Source organism: Pogona vitticeps, chromosome 3, assembly GCF_051106095.1.
Source record: "Pogona vitticeps strain Pit_001003342236 chromosome 3, PviZW2.1, whole genome shotgun sequence".
NCBI lineage: Eukaryota > Metazoa > Chordata > Lepidosauria > Squamata > Agamidae > Pogona > Pogona vitticeps.
The window spans coordinates 48,151,569-48,165,761 of NC_135785.1; the positions used below are offsets into that span (position 1 = coordinate 48,151,569).

At 38.9% G+C, this 14,193-nt stretch overlaps 1 protein-coding gene and 1 long non-coding RNA gene across 6 annotated transcripts in view; one reads left to right on the plus strand and one right to left on the minus strand.

The window, feature by feature from the left end:
• Positions 1-14,193, minus strand: part of STAG1 (STAG1 cohesin complex component) — a 249,125-nt gene that overhangs the window by 25,537 nt on the left and 209,395 nt on the right. For all 5 annotated transcript variants that reach the window (XM_072995831.2, XM_072995830.2, XM_078389310.1 and 2 more), the window contains 11 exons: positions 12,549-12,656; positions 9,887-10,001; positions 8,046-8,163; positions 6,521-6,624; positions 6,038-6,130; positions 5,853-5,942; positions 5,475-5,678; positions 4,860-4,930; positions 2,939-3,026; positions 1,621-1,701; positions 648-740 (listed from right to left, as the gene is read on the minus strand). In XM_072995831.2, the coding sequence (XP_072851932.1) occupies positions 648-740; positions 1,621-1,701; positions 2,939-3,026; positions 4,860-4,930; positions 5,475-5,678; positions 5,853-5,942; positions 6,038-6,130; positions 6,521-6,624; positions 8,046-8,163; positions 9,887-10,001; positions 12,549-12,656 (1,165 nt within the window). The remainder of the gene's footprint in view (positions 1-647; positions 741-1,620; positions 1,702-2,938; positions 3,027-4,859; positions 4,931-5,474; positions 5,679-5,852; positions 5,943-6,037; positions 6,131-6,520; positions 6,625-8,045; positions 8,164-9,886; positions 10,002-12,548; positions 12,657-14,193) is intronic.
• Positions 920-1,216, plus strand: LOC140705999 (uncharacterized). The gene is made up of 2 exons (XR_013543055.1): positions 920-1,006; positions 1,100-1,216. It is a non-coding gene; the product is annotated as an uncharacterized LOC140705999 (long non-coding RNA).

A 14,193-nucleotide genomic window follows, 5' to 3' on the forward strand; every position in this document is an offset into this window, starting at 1 on the left:
GGGAAGATATGGAAGTACTTTTCAAAGTAGTCATCCGGTGGAAGGGCAGGATCTGTTTTCAATAATTTCAGGGTGCAAGACATGTAATAATGGACTCAAGTAACAGGAAGTCAAATTTAGGCTGAATATCATGAAAAACTTAACTGTTAGAAGAGTATGACAATGGAACTAACTACCTTGGGAGGTGGTGAGCACTCCAAAGCTGGAGGCATTCAAGAGAAAACTGGACAACCGTTTGTCAAATCTGCTTTGATCTATATTCCTGCACTGAGCAGGGGAGTTGGAATCAATGGCCTTATAGGCCCCTTCCAACTCAACAATTCTATGATTCCATGACATTTTGGAGACTGCCGTAAATCGGAGGTGACCTGACAGCACGTAACAACAGCAGGTTATGGTAGTGTTAGCTAAAAAGCTGCATTCATTTCACTGGATTTACTTTAGCAAGGATTAACACCATAATAAATTCAGTTGCCATCTCAATTAGCACATAGTCGCTAAATCAACAAGATTTCTATAACTGGAATCAGCATTCAGCAATTGATTCCGGTATCTACTGCAGCTGGGATTAGCAGTTGGATATGGCCACTCCACTTACTCCATTGCTTAAGATTAGTACAATGTAATGTTAACTAAATGTCTTTTACCTGTTCTTTGACTGGAATGTTGACATTTGATAGACATTGCTGGCAGACAGCCAGGAATGATTTCACAGTTTTCCTCAAGACCAACAAATCATCCTGGAGGAAACATTAAGAACATTATTGGTTAAATATTAGCAAATTTTTTCCAAGGTTCCTGAACAAAGCCACAGATCATCAAATAGCAAGTGAGACACAGAGATGGGGGAGAAAGCCAGAATATAGTTTATTTATTCTTTTCTTAGTTTATAAAATCACTGTCATCCAGCCTGTTGCCTCCATACAGGACCTTCAATAAAGTTCACCACCACAGAATTTAAAAATAAACATCGTAACACAATAATAAGCCACAATCGTGTGTGTGTGTGTGTGTGTGTGTGTGTGTGTGTGTGTGTGTGTGTGTGTGTGAGAGAGAGAGAGAGAGAGAGAGAGAGAGAGAGAGAGAGAGAGAGCAAGAGAGAGAAAGAGCAAGAATGAATGAAAACAGCATGTGGTGGGCGTGTTTACTTTGACTTCACCCACTTCTGCAGAAGGCTTTCACCTCTGGCCTGTCCCTCTAAAAAAAAAAAAAGAAACATACGCTACCAGAGAATAGGAGCCCACACATATTTTGAATAATAGGGCAGTGATGTCTAGAGAAGATTCCAGTCTTGGAGACTGATGTTTTAGCAAAAAAAGAAAAAAGAGAAAAAAAGAGAAAAAGGTGAAAATTGATTAACACATAAGAACATAGTATTTGAGGATTTCCAAAACTCAAATTAATTATTTTATTTAAATGAGTGGCACAAGGTATTTTTGACTCCAAACGATGTACCCAGTTTCAGATCAGTCTACCTACCATTCATGTGTACAGGAATTGTCCCTTGGCAGAATAGAAAGCAAAACTAAGTATGCAAAGATATATGTAAGAGCACAGCAGAATCAAATTGAATCATGTGTCCTGCCTCCAAAAACGACTGAGATACAAAGGGTTCCTTACTTTTGATGGAGATCCTTCTGTAATCTTCACTAGTTGCCAAAGAATAGAATAATGGGAACACTGAAGAGCCTGAACCACTATCTGAAACAAAAGGCATATAAAATGAAGACATTTAGCACTAAGGTTAACATAGTTCAGAACATTAAAACAAATTCAGCTACGGGCAGCATTATAGTAATTTGAACTGAACTACACTATTTTAGAATACTTTCATGTAAAAGGCCAACTGACTTATTTGGGCTAGTATAAGACAGGGAAGGGGGAGGAAAATTGTGATCCTTGTGCTTCACATTCAAAGCATGACATTCACTTGCTTTGGTTTAAAGCAAGTGAATGTCATGCTTTGAATAGAATAAAAACATATCCACTATAAACTTCTGGTTTCAGCAAACTACTTCCTGAAACATAACTGGTGTAACTTTAGCATAATATGGTAGGTTAAACATAGATTGCTAGGGCACAACATTAACATCACCACAAGCAACCTCAAGGAGGCATCACAGAATTATAAGAAAACATCAGGTAGTTAGAGATACATTGATAAACCCTTTATTATAGAATAGATACAAATAAAGCTACCTACGATGGAGCCAATAAATTAGCATTAGCAAGATTCTCTTTTAGAACTTTTGAGTTAAACTTACTAGTTAGGAAAGGCATATTTTGTGAGTTACCATTTACAAATGGTAATTCTTTTTAATATGCTACAGAACAAATATTAATCTTTGAACAAAAATGGCATTTCTCTTTCCATTTTTCACATTTGTGTTGTAACCCCAAATCCATAGATTAAGACACTTGAGGTTTTCTTAGGATGAACACTGAAAATGTTCCTGGCATGCTTCACTTATATGCAAATAAGCAAAGAACTCATATTAATTTATTTTGAAGAGGAGTCACACAAATTGTAGCCCCTATTCGGTGAATGGAAAATATCTTCCTGTTCAACTTAAGTCACTATTTCAGCCTGTGTAGCTTCATAGATTCAACCAATAAAATGTAAAAATAATAATAAATAGTCCACCAAATATACTGTAATAGATCTTTTTCATTTCTCAGATAGGAAAAATGAAAAACTTGAAAACAAGAAGGTAGCTGAAGATGGGAAATTATGAGGATATGCTTCAGTTTATACCTACAAATTATAGCTCAATTGATCTCAATGTTTTCCAAAATTGTATAACTATTTATGTTAAGAGTACGCTACATGCATTTGCCTAAAAGTAAGAACTCAGTGTGACACATTTTCAAGTAGGATGGCACATGCACAGGACGGTACCTTTCTAAGAGGACACTAAAAGTATTATTATATTATTACCTGCTCTGGCATAGCTCCATGTTCAATTCCAGTCCTTAGTAATCTGTAGCAGTTACTAAACAAATCCCATTTTGTAAGATCATGAGCACTGAAAGTAATTGTAAAAATATTACACATGTTAAAATAAAACCACTGCTATGAATTGCATTAATAACTGACTGTGCACCAGTCTTAAAAGGTGGATTTCTATCAGAGCAAGTATGGTTCACAGCATCTTGCTGAAAGAATTTGTCCATTTCATTAACAGTTTAAAACATAGGTGTTTTATATCCTATGCAAAATGTTCTAGACCTGTTTAGCATTTTCCAGACTTTCTTCAACTTACCATTTTAATTTGTTCACTTATTTGTGGGAAGCACACCATTAAAAAACATAAAATACAATCTGTAAGAAACTACAGATGACACTTAATTAAATTATGATAAAAACTAGGAGTAATTTTTTTTAAAAAAAATTAACTGTATTAGACATGGGAACTTTGTATTTGTCTCCTGGGATAGCAGCCCAGTACTAGCACAGGTGTCCCAGTGGTCCTTCTCCATCCTCCAGAACCAGCCATGCTCCTCAGCTCACATGTGCCTGCTGGTGGCAAAACTGTGCCAATTATGGACGTAGTCCTGCTGGTACTGCCCCACCTCTCCCTGCAGTCCACCACTACAATGAGGAGGCGGAAAAAAAAGTCTCTCCACTCAGCTGCTGAGCGGTCGGCTGAGAGTAGAGGTGGGGCAGCACCAGTGGGAGTACGTCCATGATTGGCTCAATGTTGCTATCGCCAAGCACGCACATACACCCAGGAGCCTGCTAAGTGGACCAGGCTGGTTCTGGGGGATGGGGAAGAACTGTTCAGACACCTGTGCTAGCGGGCTTCGTATTTGTCTTCCTAGGAGATGAATATAATGCTCCCATGACTGAACAGTATATATAATCATGGTAAGGCCAGTAGCAAAATAAAAGCATATTATGAACAGTGCTTAAGTTGTCTGGAAAGAATGAAAGATGAATAAAAAGACTGTTATGAAGGCACCAATTAACCCTCTGGGGAAGTAACTGCACAGACAGGATGTGACCACTGAAAAGGCCCTCCCTCTTGCAGCCCTGCATCTTTTCCTTCCTTCCTTCCTTCCTTCCTTCCTCCCTCCCTCCCTCCCTCCCTCCGGCAACCAGTCAATCAGGGAAAGTGAGTGAAGAGAAAGGCCTTCATCTGCTTGCAGAAGGACAGCAAAGATGGAGCCAGCCTGGCCTCCTGTCGGAGGGACTTCTAAATTCTGAGAGCAGCAACACAGAATGCCCTCTCCTGTGCACCCATCAAATGCACCTATGAAGGTGGTGGAACTGAGCAAAAGGCCTCTCCTGATGATATTAACACTTAATCAGGCTCATAAAGGGAGATGTGATCCTCTAGGATATTTTGAATTGGGCCTGGAAACCATCTGGCCAATGAAGATCGTAATGTAGTGTCATAATCTGACCACACTAGTGAATCCTAGTGAGCAGTCTAGCTGCTCCCATTTTGAAGCAACTGAAGTTTTTTTGAAATGACACACATACATGGAGGGGGGAGGCATCACAGAGAAACAAGAGACAAGAGCACCAAACCAGCAAGAAAATTCCCTGAGAGTTCTGAAATCACTAGTCACTGGGAGATCATTTTAACAGATTCCCTTGCCACTGCAGAAGGGTAAAGCTACTGAAAGGCTAAACCTTGGCAATAAAGGATCAGACCATCCATAGGTAACATCTGTTAAACTGAAGAGGAGCACATGCAGAGTTTATCATCCCATTTGTTGGGCTGATGGTATGCTGCGGATGTAACATCGGTTCCTGTGATGGCTGTGGACATCTTATTATGTTGAGAGCACCACACATAACACATTAGGCAACTTAAATCACTTGGTTTGGCTAAAACCATGAAGCCACATACTTGTGAAAAGATGTTAACCTCTTTAAAGTAGAAAGAACATTATATAAATCATCATCATCAGCTTCTTCGCCCTGTAAACAGAACACAGGGGAATCAAGGAGTTAGCATTTTATTCAATTATTAAAGCCCCCCTTCCCCCAAAGGCTCTCCCAGGATAAAAGGGAGCACCAGGGAATCTGAAAGCTGAGGGGGGGAAAGCTTTTAATGAGTTTAAATTAATTATTTCCAGTATTGAACCCACAACAGGATTTTGCTCATTATTTATATGTTTTTCAGATTAAATTAGACTGAAATAATCAAGTATTTAAATGAGAAGTACTGTTTTTCATCTGCTTTCGCTTTTAAAAAAATAAGAAAAAAATCAAAATGCACCATCATAGTGGTTACATAAGTTATCTACATTCTCCATCTGGTATGCCCCCAATAAAATAGAAACTCATTTCTCATTTAATGTTTAGTGATACAAAAGTGGATAAATAAATAGGTGTTTGGGGTCCCTCTGTGGGGAGAAAATCAGGATATATAAAAACAAAAAAGCAAATAAGATTAGTAACATTCTGGTAATATGCAGGCAGATTTTTTAGTAGAAGTAGGCAGGGCAGCATTCAAACAAACCTCATTTAATAGATCCTCAACAGAATGGTTGAATCGATCCACAAACTCATCAATAAGTTGGCTGTGAGCTACATCAACTCTATTCTGAATGGTATATTCTTCACTGCATAAAATACTGTAGGTTTTGCTACAAGCTTCAAGAACATCTGATTCCACGTGCTTTTCTACAACAAATTTAATCTGTTTCAACAAGGCATCCAAATGCTATGGAAGAAAGAGGACATCTGGTCATTTCTTAAATTATATATAGCATGCATTGTATGTAATGCTAAACAAAAAAGCACCACAAGATAGTAATGTAACACAGATATCTGAGCATGATTCAGTAATACTCAGAGACATGAAAATTAACCATAGCAACACTGTAATACAGAATACCTTCTCCATTCTTCCTGTACTGTAAATTTCCAAGTCAAAATATTGAGGGATTTGAAGAAGGTTTGCAACCTTCTCTGCATCAGCAGAATACTGCCAACAGGAGAGGAAAAAAAAGAAATTAGAAAAAGTAATTATATAATTAGAGTTATAATTAGAGTTACAAAATAGCATTTTATATTATTTACCTTTGACAGTAACATGGGAAGTGCAATAATGAAGTGTTCTGTTAGCTTGTTTCGGTCATCTATCTGAGTCTTTCTTTCTTTTGCTGTTAAAACCTATAAATTAGAAGTATACTACATTACAAGCAGCCATAATTTAATTCAACTTTGCCAATCAATGTCTTTTAATCTAAGAGGCAAAATAAGTGTCCATGGTCCAGAAAGGAATCTAATTAGTATTTTCTTCAAAACATGTCTAAGTTATAAGGATTTTTTATTGGACTCCATTGTGACACCATAATATCAAAACTATATTTTACAGATGTGAATGCTAAACTGTAAATTAATACAGCCAACACTTATTAAAGTACATTGTAAAGTAGATTATTAAAAAATCTTATACATAAAAGGCTTTACTAATTCAGGGATAAACTGAAAAATAAATGTATTAAAGTATGCTCATTGCGAATTAAAAGGACTAAGTGAAAAATAATTTTGAAAACTTACTCTTTTCCCAGTTCCCCTGCCCACTGGAGGATGTGCTTCTGCAGCTTGTCGAATTGTACATACCATCAACTCTATAAGTGCACTTTCCTGCCGATCAGACATTGCTATGGAGGTAACAAGAACTAAAAATGGCTCAATGAAATTCAGACAACTAATCTAACAACTAAAAAATATTGCCTCAACATCCTGAAGATTTTACTACTCATGAAGTACTCTGCACTCTTCCAGTCTGATATCAGCATTAAACTATTCATCACTGCATGAACTTTAATCAGTAAAAACAATTATGCTTCCAAGTAATATCAAGTATTGTATCAAAGTAGTTACTGAATATAATAAAACTTGACAAACCAGGGATGAAAATGGCCTGAGGGTCAAAAGTAACTGACTGCTTCAGGTCAAACATAAATGAAAAGGGTTTCCGTAATATTTTGAAATAATTGAAAATGTTAGTGCTTTTACCTAGGTCACAGGCATAATAGTGTTTAATCTTGAGTTAAATTGTGTTTTTGGAAAGTAAATAATATATGCTTTGTTTCCCCCAAAATAGGACAGGGTCTTATATTAATTTTTGCTCAAAAAAAACACATTAGGGCTTATTTTCAGGTGATGTTTTATTTTATTTTTTTCATGTACAACAATCTACATTTATTCAAATATAGTCATGTCGTCTTCTTCTGGTTGTTGCACAATGGTGGAGGAGGGGGTTTCACTTAACTGGGGCTTATTTTTGGGCTACGGCTTACATTAAGAGCATCCTGAAAAATCATACTACAGGCGTACCTTGGTTTACGAAATTAATGCATCCTCCAGGATATTATGTAATGCGGAAATTTCATAAACCGAAACGCAGATTGCGCTAGGAATGGGGGCGGTGCTAGAAATCTCCAGGCGCAATGTGTCCTGGGAAAACCCTTTTTTACAGCAGAAAAAAAGAGGAAAAAACATAAACCAGGACATTATTTTCTATGGATTTGGGTTTGTAAACTGAAAATTATGTAAACCGAGGCGTTCGTAAACCGAGGTACCACTGTAGGCCTTATTTTCAGGTTAGGTATTATTTTTGAGGAAACAAGGTAGACAGTTTTTTATTGAATTAACATGTGATATTTTATGGTTAAGTAGCTTCAGGTTCTACTTCTAATTGTGACTAATTCTACACCATTTGCTTATTTAGAAAATGAGATAATTCTTATTTTACTGCCTTTTACAAAATGTGCCAGTTGGCAAGTTCAAGCTCAGAAACTGTTTTAACTATTCACACAAATGAGTGGAAGGAACAAATAGGATTCAGCTCAATGAATTTTGATTTAAACTTTTTTTCGCAGTCCAAAGGCTGCACTACTAAATTATCCCTCTGATTTCATGGGTCTAAAGAATGACTGATATAGTCAAGATCCAACCACTTGAGCAGAACAGTGTGAATGACAACAAGCAATTATCAAATGAGTATTCTGCTCACTCCTAAAATGCAAAATATAATATAATGCCTTGCTGTCATATATTTAATATAGGTAACAAATACCTTCTTCGCCTTGGACAGGTTCTTCTAGCAGCAATTCTGTCATGCATTCCCAATCTTTTAACAATTCTTGAGAGCTCTCCCACAAACTGTCCACCAAGTAAGCTGCATGCTCATGCAACTACAAATAACAGAGAATTACTTAATATAAAGTTTCACAGATACCATCTGTAAGCATAATACTACTTGACAAACACCTGTATGAACCTGTTGGAATGTTTGTAGAAATATGAGTGCTTCAATGATGGAAGAACACTTGAGAAACCATCCTACACATTAGAACCCGACCATTATTTTAACACAAGCACACACTATACTACAGTTTTTGTAGCTTGGCAAGATACCATAAAAAGGAACCACTTGGTCACTTCTACTGATAATGAAAAGATTAAAGGTTAAGATTAAAACCCTGTATCTTTTTCTGGGCTGCTACAAAACTGTTATATCTGATAAACTAGGTACTGTGTGTATAGTTTAGATATAGCTATGTTAGTCCATGAGAAAACAATTCAAGCTTCATAAAATATAACCATTATTTTAATAACAAGCCATATGAATGAGATTTGAAATAAGGATAAGTTTGCTGTCTGCCTGATTTTTAAAAGTACAGACTAAAAAGCTGTTTTAGTTAGGTCTTCTGAGTGCCACTGAATGCTACAGAAACTATTAATTGTAATTGTAAACGGGGCTTATCTCTTTTATTGTTTTCTTTATCCCAGCATGTTCATGTGTAAGCTAAACTCGTTTACACAAATGTACAGGTCTGTTCTTGGTATCTTTTGCAAAAATCCTGTAGATATCAGGTGACTTGGAAGATTGGCAAATACCATCACTGCATCAAACCTCCCACACAACATTCTGATTTCTTTATCCTATAGTAGGGGTCTCCAAACTTTTTACAGTGTGGGCCATACCGGACATTTTCAAAGTTTCTGAGGGCTGAAGGAACAGGAATGTGTGTGTTTATGTACATGCAACCATCTTTCGGCCAGCTTCAATATTCTGTATCATTTTACAAGAATGAAACCAAGTTAGGAGGCAACTCATAATTCTCCCTTTTGGCCATGAAAAGGCTGAAGCTTTACTATACGCAATGTATCTTGAGAGACAAAACTGAGTAAGCAAGAAAAGCAGAACATCTTCTCTAGAACTTATATAATTACTTTTATGAGGGTTTATTACAATGATCTGTGAAGACATCCATAACTGAGCCAGTAGTAATACGATGTTCTGGGTGTCAGACTCTACCACTACTGACTTAAGGATGGCTTTAGTACAGTGGTGCCTTGCTTGACGACATTAATTCGTTCCACCGAAATCGCTGTAGAGCGAAAACGTGGTCAAACGAAATAAAAAACCCATTGAAACACATTAAAACCGGTTAATGCGTTCCAATGGGCAAAATACCTAATCGTCCAGCGAAGTTCCTTCATACGGTGGCCATTTTCGGGTGCCTGTCTTGCAAAAAATGCCTCCTAAAAACAGTGGGGAGCCATTCTGAGCAGCCAGCATCCATTTTGAAAACCCGACGATCAGCTGTTTTGATTGTCATAATGCGAAGAATCGGTTCCCGAAGCAGGGAACCGATCATCGGGAAGCAAAAAAAGCCAATTAAAACATCGTTTCACGATCGGAATTGCGATTGCAAAAAGATCGTCATGAAGCGGATTTGTCGTTATACGGGGTAATAGCTAAGCAGGGCACGACTGTACTATAATCATCCTGCTTAAAAAACAATCCCCAAGCTCTGTTTTCAGAATCTGTAACATGTGTACAAGACATTGTTTTAACAGAAAAAGGATGATAAAATAAAACACCTATAAATACATAAAGCATAATTTTACCTCACTTTCAAGAAAGAAAAGAACCAACATCCTAATAAGATTGCCATTTGGACTGTTTCTTCCTCTCCTCTTGGCAAGTGCTTCTTCTGCTTGAGGGTCATGCCGACTAAACAGTCTAGGAAAAAATCAAGTTACTGTAATGAGTTTAGCTCAGGCTTACAATAATATTTTGGGGACACATTTATTGCTTCCTCAGATGCAATAAAATCAAAGGGCAGCATTTACCAGCAAGTGAAATTGGCCAAAACCAGAGCTTTCAGATATCTACAGAATTATTGTCTGTGGAAGATTACATTTAGAAGAAAGTTTTTCAAGTGGAAGTTAGGAGGTCTGAACAAAAATACCCTTAAAAAATAACAACTCAACAGAGGAGCAGCGAAGATTAAAAAAAAGGAACCTAGTGAAGAATTTAAGAGGCTAATTCAAAGTTTATATATATCGCTTGTTCCCTCTATATGGGTCTAAACCTACTACAGAATTTTGAAAATATATGGTTTAGACACATATAGAGGGAACAAGCGATATGTGAAGAGAGGCTGCGAGCATTCTAAGGACAGATCTTATAGACAGAAATCATGAAGGTATTAAGTAGTTGATATCTATTAGGGGTTACTATTTTTATGTTGTTTTTAATCTGTTTTAACTGTTTTAGATTAGAGGGTTTTTGCCACCTTATTAAGGTTTGTATTTTAATATTCATATCTTAATTCACTGATTTTAAACTTTTTTGCTGTTTGCTGAATTAAGCCCCTCAACTGGGAGCAAGGTGGGAAATACATAACATATCTAAATAAAAACATACAAATAATAACAATGAACATTATAGAAGTAAAAGCTTTATAAAGTCTTCTACAGTACTTCTATGTACATAGAATTTCATAGATCTACAGCAGTAAGCAACAGAATTTCATGGTGAGTATGAACTTATCTTCCACCAATGCTAGTCTTTATTTTCATTCTTTACTTGTTTCCATTAATGGTTCAACTCTCGTCTAACACACTAACCACATGATTGCATTTATAAATCAAGAACATGGTCCCAGAATACCTCCAGAAGAAGGAAATGGTAAACTACTTTTGAGCATGCTACAGTGAAGAAACCCTAAAAAAGGCTCATTGTAAGTCAGAATCAACTTGATGGCATGTTGTACTACTACTGCTGCTGCTGCTGCTGCTGCTGTCTCCCTCAAAATGCAGTATGTACCGTATTTTTTGCACCATAAGACGCACTTTCCCCCCCCAAAAAAGAGGGGTAGAAAGTCTGTGCGTCTTATGGAGCGAAGGTGGTAACTTCGCCCCCACTGGCCCCATGGGGGGCAGCGTTGCAAGGGTCCGTGGGAGCCTTCCAGGACCCTTGCGACACTCCCCCACCCGCGACGGGGCCAGTGGGGGCGAAATAGCGACCTTCCAAGACCTTTTGAGAGGCTTGAAAGCCTCTCAAAAGGTCCTGGAAGCTGCCGATTCCCCCCCTGCACCCGTGGGGCGGTGGGGGCAGCGTGGCAAGGCTCCTGGAAGGCTCCCTCGGACCCTTGCCACGCTGTCCCCACCCCCCCACGGGCGCAGGGGGGGAAATCACCAGCTTCTGGCGAAACAGCGACCTTCCAGGACCTTTCAAGCCTCTCAAAAGGTCCTGGAAGCTGGCGATTTTACCCCCCCTGCACCCGTGGGGGGGTGGGGGCAGCGTGGCAAGGGTCCGAGGGAGCCTTCCAGGACCCTTGCCACGCTGCCCCACCCACGGGTGCAGGGGGGGTTAAATTGGCCATTTCTGCGAGTGTTTTGAGGCTTCCCAAGCCTCAAAACACTGCCAGAAGCTGGCGATTTTAACCCCCCTGCACCCGTGGGGGTGGGGGGGGGAGCGTCGGAAGGGTCCGAGTGAGCCTTCCAGGACCCTTACGACACTACCCCCACCCCCACGGGGCCCGTGGGGGAGAAATCGCCACCTTTTGGGGCTCTTCTGAAGCTTCCCAAGCCTCAAAAGAGCCCCCAAAGTGGCGATTTTGCCCCCTCTGCCCCCCGGGGGAGGCAGGGTGAGTCTCCAAAGGGTCCTAGAATGCACCCTAGGACCCTTTGGAGACTGACCCTGCCTCCCCTGGGGGCCAGAGGGGGCGAAATTGCCACCTTTGGGGGCTCTTCTGAGGCTTGGGAAGCTTCAGAAGAGTCCCAGAAGGTGGCGATTTCACCCCCTCTGGCCCCGGGGGGGGCAGGGGGAGTCTCCAAAACGTCCTGGAACACAGCCTAGGACCCTAGAACCCTAGGGTGTGTTCCATAAGATGGACCTCTCCATAAGGCTCACCAAATTTTAGGAGAAGAAAGCAGATTATTTTTTTCCTATTTTCTTCTCCTAAAAATTTGGTGCGCCTTATGGAAAGGTGCGTCTTATGGAGCGAAAATAACCACTGTCAAGTTCATCTTAGCATTAACAGACAAATGCAGTAAAGGAGCACTATTTTTGAAACATTTCTAGTGTACTTTTCCATGCAAATAGCGGCTGACAAAGCAGAAATTAAAAAGCAGCCTAAAACATAAGCAGCTTCAAAACAATTAGCAAGACCTTCAAAATGTGACTTCATCTACTAGACTATCATGCCTTATACCAACCACTCTCTAGCTCTTCTCCACTATTTTGCTTCTTGTAATCCTCGGAAAGCAGAAGTATGCTTACTTTTTGTGAAGGAATTCCCCTGCTGCTACTGCAACAGGCCGATGTGCAGAATATACCAAATGATAAACATTCTCACAGTCTTCATTGGACAAAGCTTCTTCACTTCCACTGAAAAAGCAAAACAACTTCATCTGAATTTAAGAATGTGGATTTAGCTTCACCACCTCCTTAAGCAACCTTCAAAATAAAGGTGTGGAACTCTTCTCTCCATGGGAGCCTCCATGCAGTGAGGCTCAGCTAGGGGTTTCACAGGCCAGTGGATCCTCAACTCTGCTTCCAATATGGGAAGGAGAGGGAATAAAATTTTCAGCAAATTTCCCTTATCAATTTCACTTCATAGCCTCTCATGTCAACTCCCATGTTGTTCTGAAATGTCCTGTAACCTTCCAGAGTACTTTTTAAGGTCTTTAGTTATAAGGGAAATTGGCTTTTAATCCTTCTGGTACTGAGCATTGCGAATGCAATTTCCATCAAAGAAACTGCTCACATAATGTTTGCATCCATCCTACTGCCTTAATATACTTTTACAGAATGAACTGGTGCTTGCTTTTCTATGGATACATGGTTCTACATATTCATATATTCCATATATCCATAGTGATGTGGATTTTAACTGTTAATGGGTCTTGCACTCAGAAGCTGAGTCCCTTGATGTCACTGAATACAGAGGCACTAAAAAGCTGAATCACACATTAGCAAGTGGTAATAACAACAAAAAGAAATAGTGTGCTTTGGCTAGATATATGCATTTTCCAATTTAAAATTATTTCATCTGAGAGGATATAAAATCTACCTGTGGTGACTTTTATCAATGTAAAACAATCCTTAAGACCATCTACAGGTAAACATTTATGTATGAGCAGCTTCTAGAATGGAGTCTGGGTTATATTTTCTAATGCCAGGCTTCAGTGAAGGAGAAAAGTACATACACTTATGTACAGCTTATCACAACAATTATATTATGTTCCTTTGGCTCTTCAATAATTTTACCTTAGCCCCTTCCTTTTAAACTACACTGTAAAATAGAAAACTGATAGACTCAACTAGACTTTTAAACTGTATGATTCTATTTTACAAACACAGAATCATAGAATAATTGAATTCCTCAATGCAGGAATCCACATCAAAGCAGATCTGACAGATGGTTGTCCAATTTTCTCTTGAATGCCTCCAGCACTGGACCACTCACCATCTCCTGAGGTAATTGATTCAATTGTTGCACTGTTCTAACAGTTAAGACTCTTTCCTGATATTCAGCCTAATGAGGAGATACCACCAGCAATCATTTTGTTTAATATATTAATGCATGAACATCATGTGAACTTCAATTATGAAGTACCAAATTACTGTTCTCAGATTCATAATACAGTGGTGCCTCGCTTAGCGATTGCCTCATTTAATGATGTATTCGCTTAGCAATGAGGTTTTTGGAGCGATTTTGCGCTCCGTTTAACGATGTTTCCTATGGGGAAAATTTGCATAGCGATGTTCGGGACCTTGCCTCGCTTAGCGATGACAGTTTTAGGTCCCCTGTTTGGCTTAGCGATATTCCATTTTCGCTATTTTTAAAGTATCTTAAAAGGTTCAAAAACGGTTTTAAATGTTTGGGATCGTTAGTGCACCTTCTAAAACGTGTGCAAACTTA